The following is a 13,258-nucleotide window of genomic DNA, read 5'->3' as shown; positions in this document are numbered from 1 at the left end:
TCTTTGCCTTGGCAGGTCAGTGGTTCCATTGATACTACAGGACTCTCAGAAACAGGGCAACATCGGTATTGCAGAACCAACCACCATGCAACAATGCTTAGCACATTTCAAGGAAATGAAATTAGCCTTGTTATTGTAGCTTTGAATCTGTGCAGGAATGGTACTGTCGTGACCACACAAATGTGAAAGGATAAGTGGGCCAGACAACCTAGCCGATCACTAGGGAAGGAGCAAATATGCGTCTATATGTCAGCAAATAAACTTTTGTTAGTGTAAAATGTAAGGAGGATTAAGGAAATCTTGGAAGCGTTCTACACTGTCGATACACAGCTGATTGTGCTCGCCATCGCCGTCACTCAGCAGACAAGTAATCATGTCCGTAGCACGCAGTCACAGGCAAATGAAGGTAGCAAGGTGCATGTGCATTCTGACATCACCTTCTCAAGGCTTCGAAACTGTGTTGTTAAACAAACTGGTGCGGCTGTCCCAGGGAGTGCTGGTGAATAACCACTTAACACCAGCAAAGCAGAGTTCACGAGCTGCTCTGCAACAATAGCATTGTGCACACATCCACTTTCGTACCGCTGATCTCCTGATCGAAAGGGACCGTGAGTAAAATCAACAACAAACAGTGCCACGGTTCATGAGGCGCTTCAAGGTCACCAAATTTTTCCGATTACAGTGGAAACCAAGATCCCACTTCAACTTCACATTGCCAAGAATTTGTCAAAGCAAAAAGGTAAAAAAAGCAATGGGGAAATATTTTCTTAACATATATATATATATATTTTTTCAAGACTTGTTATGCACAACTTGTTCTGTGGACAATTTTTACCCCATAAGTTGCTGCCAGTTATTTTTTTTTTTGCATAACAGAGTAGAATGCTCATTGAAAAGTAGACTCATGAGTTAACACATATGAGAGATTCTACACTGTGAACTAGCCGTGATTTAAATGCGGCAATGATTCTTGTTCGTAATCGCGTAATACCATGTCACAACCTAAACCGAAATGGCTAGAGGAAGTGTTCAGTCACCCATTCATCGCGCAAATATTTATTGCAGACAAATATCTGCACAGCCGGCAGGAAATAAAAAGAAATGACGCCCCCGAAGATACATCTGCACTGCACACCAATGTTTTCACACAAGTCACACAGTGCCGCCGGCCACTCGTAACCCGAGCACCCATAATCACAAAATGTATTGAATGGAGCGCCAAGACGCAAAAGGATGGCAGCGTTGCTTTTTGTCGCCGCGGAAAACAGTCCGGCGGCCGTGCAGCAAAGATCGTGTCACGTCGCACACACGGCAGTACTCGAGCACAGCGCCCGCACGAATCGCGATCAAAATGGTAATGGATACGTAGCAGAAATAACGTAGTGTGGTAGCGATCACTGCAACCATCGCAACGAATGCGACTAGCTGCGCAACGCCACGATCATTTCAGCATTCGGAAAGCACAGCGTCCGTCGTGAGCTTTCGCAGGCACACATTTCGCTGCCTTGACGTAAAAGCACTCGCTCCGATCGCAATCACGTTCACTACGCGGACACTTGTCATTGTGCTATGCAGCTCATGTACGCACAAGAAATTCACCGTGACTCGCCGCTGTCCGTGATGATCCTCGCAGGAATTACAAACGCTTACAACAACCACAAACAGCTCGAAATAAACACTTCGTGACACCGCCACTGCACAGGCCTTGCATCGGTTTGTAGCGGCGCTCTGTCAACTCCGTCAGCGTAGATGATTACAGAATTCAACTAATGGAACTATCGCTCGCCACTGCTGAACGCGGCGAAGTTTGCAGTCGCTCTGAACACTGGTAATATCAAGATGTGTCCAATATAATATGCTTCGCGACATCGCTGCCACTGCCCAGGCCGCGCTCCCCAGTTCAGTCGACGGACTGCCATCTTGCCCCGGCAGGGCAGAACCGAGGCGGAGGGCGGAGGGGCTCGAGACGTCACTGACGTCACGGGAAAAGCAGCCAATAGCTGCAATCCGGTCCCCGGCCGGGTGCGCTCGTCCGCCAGAAAGTTGAAGTTGACCAACTTTCCATCCGTTCGCCGAACGAGGCAGATCAGCCAGGCCCGCTCGCGAAGCGGACGAGGCGGAAGGCGCTCCGAAACGATCGTACAACGGCCCTTAAGCCGTCGACGAAGTCTAACTCGAGTAAGTAAAGAAACACCAATATTCGTTCATACCATTTGAGTTTTTTTTTAACCGCGACAGCTGTTAGAGGTCCGTTCCTCCGTGGGTTTTGCGTCAGTGCGTAAGCGGAGGGTGGTTGCCATGAGAACCACTGAGAAGGGAGGTGGTTACTGTACAACTAGGAGAGTACGGCGAAAACTGTGGGATGAGCAATCAGAGGGTGATTAACGTGGAAGGAGGAGGGAGAGCAGGACCGGCCTTACCTCATTCGGCGCCATGTGCGACCCTTACCAAGGCTCTCTCCCCCCTCCCCCTCCTTTCCGGCTATTAAACTCATCTTTTCTTCATGGTAACCTTTTCTAGATTGATTCCTTTTGTTCGTTTTCAGGAGAATACCTGGTAATAAGACAAAATTGTTTTTGGCAATTCATTAACGCGAGCTGTGAATTTCGATGGGTGAAGCCTGAAGTGAAACTGCAAATCAATGGCGCAGGCCAGAGGTCGTCCCCATGACGCCATGAATCTAATTCAGATATCGTTACGGAACCTTGCGGGCCTTTTGAACTGAGAATTGAGCTACAGCTTTGGACATGCAACTTTGTTTTCGATGGACGAAATTGCCAGAGATGATCTGTCAAAGTCGACCATAGATAATTCTTTATCAGCTTTAATTTTGAGAAACTTCTCTTCGCTGTTGCCCCGGATACGGGCAGTGTAAGGAATAATGCAAAGCGCGACTCATGTGTTTGGGAAGTTATCCTCGATATAAGCTACACAACTTAATATAAACTAAAGAACGTTAAGAGGTGTGCTACAATCAGGAGGAAACAGGCTGCTTAGGTGCAAAAGTTCGTCACAAAGGTCTTTATCATTTATGTCAGCACTTTGTCCTTGTGAGCATGGTGAAGGCGACTTCTGTCGGCATCTGCTGAAACTCTCATCACTCATGACAACTAACTGTCTTCTGAGAATGCTTTAGCTACGTTTAGCACCGCTGCATTGGGAACAAAAAAAGGCTGACTTAATAGAAATTCTGATGTTGGCAAAGTGTGTTAGGTAAAGTGTAGGGGTAAAGCCCTGAGGAGAAGAAAGCTTGATTTCGTACAAGCCTCTCTTGGGATGCAGCGAACCTTGTTTTCCATCTTCAAGCTAGAGCGACGTTCTAATGTTTCTCTCTGGGCGTGTCTGTGTGCTATGGAGGCAAATCTGCTGGGCATTGATATTTGACTTTTTGGAGAATATATTTTAACTGACTTCTCTTGACGCAGGTTCAGCATCAACTTTCAGTGAGGAGGCCCGGGCTTTGACGTTGCATTCCACTTGAACCCACCCTTCAGTCACTGCCAGCTTGATTCGCGGCAGCTTCCGGAATGGGAGCTGGGGCATCGCAGAGCGCAAGTGCTACTTGTCTTTCTCTTCCCGTGGCATTAAGTTGAACTTAATTAAGTTTGAACTTAATGCCACGTACGTTTGGCACGTAAAGCTCACCTCCGGAAATTCTCTTTGAAAAGCTACTTTCCAGGAAGCCAATTTTTGGCCTTTAGTGCAATAATTTATTTCATGGCGTCTTTTTTTTTCTCTAGCTTTGCCGTGCGAACATTTCATTTTTACCATTTATTTTTCCTATTTGATATAATTTGAGGGTCTTCACTACAGGCCCGTTTTAAATGCAGTACCCTTTCTTTTACTTAACTTGACAACTGAGGAGTTTTAGTATTGACAAAATCCAAATTGATTAGCCTTGAGGACTTAACATGCCGGTAAGGTTTCGGATTTTAAAGCTGAGGGCTAAAGTTAAATGTATGCATCCACATACGCTACAGTGTTCCCACCGCATGACTGATTTGGGTACAGCTTGGTACAGGAGCGATGTTAGTTCGAAGTATCTGTAACTACAGAAAATAAACAAGTATATCAGTATCAAAATATAGATACAGTAACAAAAGGGAAATTCAAGGGCGAAATGTTTTTTTAAATCGCGCGCAGCTATACGGAGCAGCCTCCACAATCTCATGCAAGAACGTCCTGTCTTGCAGTATTTAATTTCCGTTTAATTTGGACTTGTGCTATTGGTCGCTGCTTTCGGCAACATAGGCCATGAGGGATGACGTCTTAATAGTGTGCCGCGCTGTCCCAATCGTCACCACGCGCAGGTCGGCCGTGCAGGTCTGGCACGCTGGAATCCACAACAATGACCAGAAAAGTGCTTGACTGGTCATTATTGTCCACGTAGAACGTCGTATTCTATAGCCGAAAATACACAGCCCAGGACTGCAGTCCCTTATCGCAACGGCTGCTGCTTGCTTTCTTGCCTGATTTCAAAGAAAATGGTAAGCATGCTTACTCTGCAGGCAGATATGTTATGACGCGCATAGCCTCACGATTGATAGCTTCAAAGGAGTCCCACTGTCTGATGGTACCCGGTAAACATGGACGCATTGAAACAAAGGCGACACCCGTGACCTATTGTGTACTGTATCACATCCGCTTTCAATCTGCGTCGTGTGGTGTGTCACTCAAGGTATGTCGTAATCATTGGGGCTCCTCTGCTATCGGCAGGTTGTACAGATGAGGCGTAATTTCAGACTGCGCCTAACCCTGCCGTTATATCTGAACCGATGAGGATTGCTGAAAGCACGTTCCAGACCTCCGGGGCTCTTGTCTTGGTGCAGTCAGCGCTGGACGTCACCCTGGAGACGCTCTGCTCGGGCACGACCATCGACCTGGCGGGCCGAGTCGGGGGAAGCACCAATAGGTGAGTGGGCCTGCAGGCCACCGCTGCAGTACGTTTATGCCCCATCACTGCTTCTGCGCAGGTTCTGCATCAACCTGGTGGCTGAGACGGGTGACATAGCCATCCACATAAATCCGCTCTTCGATGAGGGGTGTGTGGTCTTCAACTCTTACCGCGGCGGCTATTGGGAGCACGAGGAGCGCGTAGTCCGAATGCCTGTGCAGCGGGGGAGACACTTCGAGACCAGGATACGCGTCGATGACGCAGGTTACCAGGTATACGTGCGCTGCTCTGGTACTGAACTCTGGAAAGCGTGCACTGCGACGTTGATTGCAGTGTTTTAATTGGTTCGGGCCTGTTTATCTCGATCTAACATGCGCGTTCAGGACAAAGCAGAATAGTTGATAGTATCATATTGTCCTGTTGATTGACAGAGCAGCCCAGCAACTTTTGCTTGTGACAACATTTCTAATCCCCATTGTTCCTTACTTTACGAATGAGCCGGTTGAACCAGCTACCTTGGACACCCAAGGCATACCTAATCAAGTTTGCTTATTTCAGTATTTCAGAAGGCATTTCTCGAGCTGCTACGCTCTAGCAGTGCATCCTTCTGAGGGTTAGCGCGTAGCCAGAGGTAAAGACACCAAACTTAGTACGTCTTTCAAACATATCTGCATTGGGCGCATAAGTTTTACCGCAATAGGCTGCCGTTCTGCAGGAACACGGGCATTCTCGTCGCCAGCTTTGTCAGAGGAAAAGCAGGAGGATTATATTACAAACCACGTAGGTCATGTGATCTTGTGACATCATCACAACCACTACCAGAACTTTTGGGCAAGCGCTTCAACTTCCCTTGGCAGCGAGCACGTGGTGCATGACTTTGGGCAATCAAAAATAGCGCCCTGACCTCATCCGTGACGTAAGAAACAATTACCGAGTGGCTCAAACTAAAACGCTCTAGGGCGCTAGGCTTAGTGGCTGTGGCTGCGCTGTGCCCCGACTTTCTGGCAATGCTGCCTCAGCGTGGCAGTGGTAGTTAAATTAATGATGGGGCGCGAGAGATTGTTCGGGAAGTGCAACCTGCAGGTCTCACAAGCCCCACTGGTGGCTGTGTTAGAAACAGCCACCTGTCGTGGCAGTGGAGCATCGCGTAACCGCTATACACGGCTGCTCCAGGAGTGTTATATACGAGGGCTTCCCAGCGATCTATGAGTGTAAAGTCGATAATGAACAATTCCCCATGTATGGGCATGCAGGCAGAACATAGGCGACATAGGAGGAGTACTTTCACGGGAAGGATCTGTAATTCTATCGCATTGCAAGAGGAGGTTGAGCGTTATGTGATGGTGAAAGAAAGAAGAGTGTCCGTGTCTGCAAAGTGGTACGTAAGGAGGACCCTAGGCGCAGGTGAAGGACCCGTTAAAGGGACACTGAGGAGAAATTGAAGTTGGCTTGATCGATAGAATACCAGCTCCTGATCACAAAACGCCACTCTTACTGAAAACAAAGCTCTTGTAAGGTAGAGAAAAGCAAGAACTAAAATACAGGTATCTCGCAAGATGATGATGATAACAACTTTAATATTCCACCAGATAAGGAGGCCCCCTACTCCCCGACCCCGGCACGCAGGCCTAGAGGACGGGGGCGGGAACCTCCGCGATCACAAGCAGGCAAAGAGGCCTTGACTCTTCGCGGCTTCTGTCGCCAGGCGGATGGCTTGTTGCTGTTGAGCAGAGACCTCGCTCCGCAGCAGGGCTTCCCAGGCTTCTCTACAATTTATGTTTGCTTTAGCCTCTGAGGAGCTAGCGCATTCCCAGATTATGTGGTCGAGGGTCCCTCTCTCCCCACAGTGCTTGCACTTATCGTTTTTTCTATCACTATAGTCTGAATATGATAAGCCCAGACCGGGTTTACGAAGTTCCCAGCTTGAAGGCGCCGCCATGCGACTGCTTCCCTATTGTTTAGATTTTTGTCCGGTGGTGGCACCAGTCTCCTGCATAACCTATAATTTTCAACAATCTCCGTGTAATTTTGCAGACGCTCGTCCATATTCCGGCAGTCGGGCGGCTCCACAGCCACCCGGAAGTAGAGAGCTCGGGCTAACTCGTGGGCCACCTCTTTGCCAGGAACGGAGGCGTGTGCGGTGGTCCAAATTAGACTGATTTTTCTGTTGAGGCGTTGAGGCGTTCTTCTGTTGAGATTGGGACCTCGTCCTGCTAGAGGGATTAGAAGGACGAGGTCTAAATCTCGCAAGTACAAGCGTGGTGACATCATAGGACAAGAGACGCCACCTTGGAGGAATTTTCGTTACTCCTTTGGGTCACGAATCTGTGAGGCTGACAAAGGAAGGTTGCGCGGTTCAATATTGAAGTAAGATTTGTTTTAAAACCAATAGTGCACTTTTATCACACAAGGAAGACAGACAAAATACAATCTGAATGTTGGAAGCAAAGAAAACCGATGCTTGGCGGCGGCCAGGAGAGTTTCGATTTGTTATGGCGCTTCGCGTCTGTGAGCTTTGCGTGTCGCGTGGTTTTGTTTTTGACGCGCCTCGATTTACAAGCGCCGAACAGCAGAGGAACTCCAAATGCCGCTTCAAGTGCTAGTTAACCTTTGAAGGAGCCTGTTAAGGCTGGTCACGATCGATGAAAAGCTATGATGGCACGATGGTCGGTGATCGTACAAGGCAGTACTTGTGTCTTCGCACGCTCGCCCGGCGAAACATTCCCGGCTGGGCCAGTCGACTTCAAACTACTTAACGGAGATCGTTTATTAGGAACGGGAGACAAGGTACAAGGCAGTTAAGAAAAATTGCTGATGATCTAGCTTTGTTAGGCCAGGATATACGTAGCGAAAGCGCGGAGGCTTCTGCATCAGAAGAGTGCATTCAGTAGATGTGCCTTTATTCATCGTTTACTTTTGGGCCGTCATGGCGGAGTGGCAGCGTCTCCGCCTCATACGCGAAAGGCCCGGGTTCGATTCCGAGCCTCGGCACAGGTTTTTTTTTTATTCAGTGAGTGGGCGGGGGGTTTCAGTGGCTCCCATAGATGCCGCCACCGAATACGTTGGTTAGCGGTTAAGCGTAGGCTCTGTTAAGACGCGTTTATACTCCGGCGTAACGCGCGCGCGCTGCACGGCGACGTCATGTCGGCCAAAGCGAGACCCTCTATACTCCAACTGCGCTTGACCGCCGACGCGTTCGGCGGCTTCGGCGCACTCTGACCGCACTGGCGGAGACTTGGAGCATGTGCGCCAGCCGCCGCCGGCTCGGCCAGACCGATTCGGCTCCGCGGCGAGGTGCGCGTTGTGACGTCATTCAATAGCTTCGGCAGTTGGGCGGAGTTGTTTTAGCTCTCGGCTAAATCAATCCCTTCACAGCACATACCTGAAGGTACATGCAAGTGGGCGAGAGAGCCCGATCCAGTGGACCCCGTACCACCGGAAACCCGCGGAAGCCTTTGAAACGTCGTGCGTCGGCTTTACTTTCAAGCCGCCAACTTTAAACGCGAGAGCCCTTGAGCATTCATCCGTTTTTTATAGCAAAAAATAAATAACCCGGCCCTTACAACCGTGGGAGACCTCGACGCCGCCTGCTGCACCGTGCAACCGCACCGTTCAAGGAATCACAGTCCGTTGGCCCCAAAGCCTCGGCCAGCCTCCGATAGGCGCGATGTGCCGACCTTGTCCTGGCCCCTCGCGACTCCCCGCTCTGGGGTTATGATATTTAATTTGCAACGACTGCTCACGGCGGAAGGGGGAAATGACCCGCCGGCGCCTAACCTAACCGTGCTCCCACAAAAGCATCGCACGCTCTCTGGGGCTGAGGTCGCTGAAATGCAGGCCGGAGTTTTTGCGAGAACTACATCGTCGGGTTCGGGAACGGGATCCATCGCAACGCTGGCAAGACGCCTGTGCAAACGTAAACGAAGCGACGGTAGCGACCCCCGATAGATGCCTTCAACGTGCGGCGGCGGTAGCTTTCATTTCGGCTGCTGCGCTAGACCACACCGCGAGCGGCCAGAAATCATGGAGTCGGAGTTTACATCACATTTCACGTCACTCCGTCCTATGACGTCATAAGAGTGCGCCGTGACGTCATAAGAGTTTTCGAGTTTGGATCGGAGCGGCGGGAAAACTTTTTCACCTTCGAATCCAAATTTCTTTGAAATAAACGCATCTTTCGCTCCCGGAAAAGCGGCAACAAAGCCATGAAATGCCGAACTGTCAGATTTTGATTTAAAAAAATCGATAATTCTCCGCACTGTCCCTTTAACACTATCGCGCCATAGCTTTAAGGCAGAGGTTTACTGTTCTTTAAAGTTTTCATTGGGCAGAATCTATAATGGGACCACCCTTTAATACTGTTATTCTCCTTGAGAACAGCTAGCTTTTCAAGTAGTGTAAGATTACAAATTTTATACCTTTTTCACACACCCCTTTATCTCGCGCTGTCGTGCGCACTTCCGAGCTTCTCCTACCTGCACTACCCCTATGTCCGAGACGGCAGTGCATATCAAGTCCCCACTGAAATTATGATCACCGCCACCACCTAAGTTGAAACGCTTATCGCCGACATAAGCATAAACTTTCTCATTAAGCGTCGAGATCGACTGGTGTTCGTGTGAAAAAAAAAACTTGTAATATGCTCTTCCTCAACAGCACATGGCTTTTCTATGTAGTAACCAGTTCCACTACCCACAGGATGTGCTGCTGGAAAACAGCTTTATTAAGATGGTTGGTTATAGGCTTTGGATGCTCTGCAAGCTTCACTGCTGAAACTGTTTTACCAACAAGGTCGGGCGTGTGCTTTGCAGGTGGCTTTCGACAACAAAGATTTTACTTTCTTCAAGCACCGGATGAACTGCTCATTGGTAAAGCGGCTCGTGGTGGAAGGCAGCGTCACGATTCGACGGTTCGACCTGCAGAAGTAGGCACTGTGATCCGCGCTGGAAAGGAATCCAGGTTTCCTAGCTCTTCGTACCATAATGTGAACACTGTTTGCCTGCTTTGCATTCGGCCTGTCCTATGACTGACACACAGAAAACCAGAGAGGTATATATGCTGCTTTGAGGAAAGAGAAAAAGAAAGGTTTGTTTGCGTGTACTGGAAGCTGAGAATAAAAAAAAAAATGCCCCACCAGAGAGCGCCACATCCACGACCTTAATAACTCATGTAGAAAGATCTGTTCGCAGCAATAGAACGTGGTCTGACCTGTAGCTAGGACAGTTGATCACAAAACTTACCCGCCTGATCTGCAACATTACAACTTGTACAGACGCTGGTCTATTCGGGAGTAGGCTTCAGTGGAAAATGAGGAGGATGACCCACCGAGAAGCACTGCTTCATGTATCAAGGTTACATAAAAAAAAAAAAACTTTCCCCGTGTCTCATTTTGATCTTGAAAGCTGCTTGCAAGAAGCAGGATTTTTTTTACACATTTTATTAATGAAAACGGCCATGAAAACCGAAAGGAGAGCCACGCTTATCGCTGAATGTTTTGATGCCTTTCCTAGGCGCAGTAACCCCTGTGGTTTCGGGCCCTGTTATAGTAATAACGTGAACATGCATTTCGACTGAAAGACATATGATACTTCATTTCCAACGTTTACTAAGCCGTGTTCCTCACAAGCCTTTGGATCTATGTGACACTACGTGCAGCAGCATACTGTCTGTGCTGTGTTCCTCACAAATGAATTATGTCATGCCTGCGTGGTGCGATCTCAACAACATAAATTATTAGTACTGCATGATTTGCTCCGTTGTCGATTGAAATTCAACAGGAACCCCATTGTTTGTCTCGTGCATTATGAAACAAACCAATACACCGAAACAGCTTGTATTTGTCTATTTCTCTATTACGATTGTGTATTTATGTCTATATGTATATTAAGCAGACTATGACATCAAGACTGCCAGAATCGAGACCCTCGTAGCTATTGAGCAGATTAGATACGTGACGGAAGCCAAGTGACCGAAAGCTATAGGAACATAGGGGATATTTTTTTATATGGAATTTGTGGTGCGCATGAATGGGAGATTGATAGGCTAGTTATTTTAGAAGCAACCAGATGCCGTCGGTGGAATCCGAACCTACGACCACCGAATTTCGCGTCCGGTGTTCTACGAACTGAACGACAGACGTGGGGAGCGCTGGTGAAGAGTTCCAACGTTAGGTCACACTACACATAAATACCCCCGAAAGCAGAACATTGACAGCCGTCGCCGCAGCTTAGTTGAGCTCTGGACGCGAAATTTGGAGATCGTGGGTTCGGATCACCAAGCACCCTCGGACTGAGGACCGGGGGTTTGTTCATGGAAGGTTGTGGCCAAGTACTACACCAGGGTGGCCAAATCCTGCTCTGGTGAGGGAGTGCGTTGTCGGTTCTGGTCACCGAGATCAGGCCGCACCCCAGGCCTGGTTATGCAATTCCATCGACACGCGGAGTTTATTTTTCAAGCCTGGTTGAAATTTGCGTGTACTGGGATTCGAACTCCGGTCCTATTGCACGCTAGGCGGATGCTCTACTTCTGCGCCATCAATCCTCCAGCCTGGACAAGGCCACTACAAAGATGAACGATTACAAGAAACCGTGGAAGGGATTCAGCGTAATGAAGCAGGAAGGCGTTAAAAATTCCTTCAGGGCCACCCGGTGATTTCGATTTCATATTTAGGAGTACTAAAAAAAACCTCACTAATTATGAATTACAGCCTGCTACTACTCGTTTTAGTTTAATCATAAAAGGCGGACTGGAAGACAAGATCAAATTCAGTGGCTATCTGCGGCTTGCTGCGCAAAATTTTTTAGAGCGAAAGCTCTTCTTCGCGACGAAAGCTGCAAAAGCCAGGCCATCGCTGAAGTCTTGACCTTAAATGAATGAACAAAAAAAAAACACTGCCGTGACTTGGATTCGAACCCGCGGCTGCACGAACAGGTCAGCTACGCCAGCCACTTCACGAGAGCACTACTCTATCACCGCAATTTTTTTTTGTCTTTATTGCCTGTTTCGACAGTTTACAACAGATCATAAACATGTTCCGCGCTACATTCTCAAACATCAAGAGCGGAGATGCTTTCACTCACGTGAGAAAATCAAAACAGTTTCAAGGAACACAACTCTCCCATCAACTCGATAACTTCATCTCCAAAACATAGCTTCTTGTACACTTCACGCAGCTTAAATATGTTTTCTTTGAAGTAATCTTGGACAGACCGCGCATATTCATCTCAGTGTCGCACAGCCATCCTGCTTCGCCAAATGCTGTGCAGGCCAAGAAGGAAAATTACATCGTATTTATAAAGATCCGGCTCAACGTCCAGTAACCGTATCCCATACGTCGGATCAAAGGTAAGTCTTTCTTTATTCTACGCCGGAGCACGTCCCGAAAGAGCAGCGCATCCCAGCAATCAATAAAAACGTGTTCTATTGACTCTGGTTTGTGACATAACAAGCAGTCAGCACCCCATGGTAAAAACAATTCCTTCTCCTCCATACGATGTTTTAACCGGCAACGTACCATGTGCAGTGTGCAACTTGTGCAATCGCCGCAGTCGATCACGCCTCGTGTTAAATTTACTGCAACACTCTCACGCTGTGAATTGCAGATCGTCGTCTTTATCATCAACTTCCATATGCGGCGCGAACAAATCAGATCAGCTTAGCCTCGATCAGAGCTTATCCTAACATCGTCGCCAGACGTGCCAACGACCCAGCAAAGCAAAACCATCAGCCCGTCAGGTTAAACACATGCTTTAGCACGCCCACTTTGTTTAAACAAAACTTCCCCATTTAACACCCCACCATTTTTTCTCGTGTTGACGTGCTCAACGGTTTTGCACGCTTCAGGTTTAAGATGACTCCAAAATTTGGAAGGATCGCTCCTGAAAAACAGCGGTAATGATGATATACTATATGAATAAAACGGCTGACTATAGTTGGACACAACTCAAGAACGCAGTGGCTTTTCAACGTCAGACGACACCATTCCAGCCAATGGCGTCGGCCGATTCTCATGGCCCTGCTAGTGTGAAAATGCAGGGAGCGGCGCCACAATGGAGAGAAGGGCCTATCCCCGACCATGGAGGAAAGGGACTCATCTACCGCTTTCATCTACCACTCCCTGTTTTGTTGCGCTAGCAGGGTCACGAGAATCGGCCGACGCCATTGGCTGGAGAGGGGTGGGGGTATGGGGGGTCCTTTTAGGGGCAAAAAAGCTGGGTTCTTAACAACTATAGCGCGAAGTGTTTACGCAAGCATATGAATAAGTTGTGACGTACATATAATTATTCGTCGACGGCCTTCTAAGCCTTTTTATTGCGCTCAATCAGTGAATTATTTCATGGGCAATTCATGGATTATTACGGCACA

At 48.2% G+C, this 13,258-nt stretch overlaps 1 protein-coding gene across 5 annotated transcripts; it reads left to right on the top strand.

Moving 5' to 3' along the window:
- The first annotated feature begins 1,274 nt into the window (after positions 1 to 1,274).
- LOC144132909 (32 kDa beta-galactoside-binding lectin-like) lies at positions 1,275 to 11,785 on the top strand. Of its 5 annotated transcripts, XM_077665647.1 has the most exons (6): positions 2,166 to 2,178; positions 3,426 to 3,551; positions 4,311 to 4,487; positions 4,830 to 4,912; positions 4,974 to 5,166; positions 9,706 to 11,782. In XM_077665647.1, the coding sequence occupies exons 3-6, from the start codon at positions 4,485 to 4,487 to the stop codon at positions 9,820 to 9,822; spliced, it is 396 nt and encodes a 131-aa protein (XP_077521773.1). In that variant the 5' UTR covers positions 2,166 to 2,178; positions 3,426 to 3,551; positions 4,311 to 4,484; the 3' UTR covers positions 9,823 to 11,782. The 5 variants fall into 5 exon arrangements, with proteins under 5 accessions (XP_077521770.1, XP_077521772.1, XP_077521773.1 ...); XM_077665644.1 differs by lacking the exon at positions 4,311 to 4,487 and having other exon boundaries at positions 1,275 to 2,178; positions 4,743 to 4,912; positions 9,706 to 11,783; XM_077665646.1 differs by lacking the exon at positions 4,311 to 4,487 and having other exon boundaries at positions 1,866 to 2,178; positions 9,706 to 11,780.
- Positions 11,786 to 13,258: the final 1,473 nt, after the last annotated feature.

Source organism: Amblyomma americanum, chromosome 5 (assembly GCF_052857255.1).
Source record: "Amblyomma americanum isolate KBUSLIRL-KWMA chromosome 5, ASM5285725v1, whole genome shotgun sequence".
Lineage (NCBI taxonomy): Eukaryota > Metazoa > Arthropoda > Arachnida > Ixodida > Ixodidae > Amblyomma > Amblyomma americanum.
The sequence above is the reverse complement of the archived record's forward strand: the minus strand, read 5'-3'. Positions and strand labels throughout refer to the sequence as shown.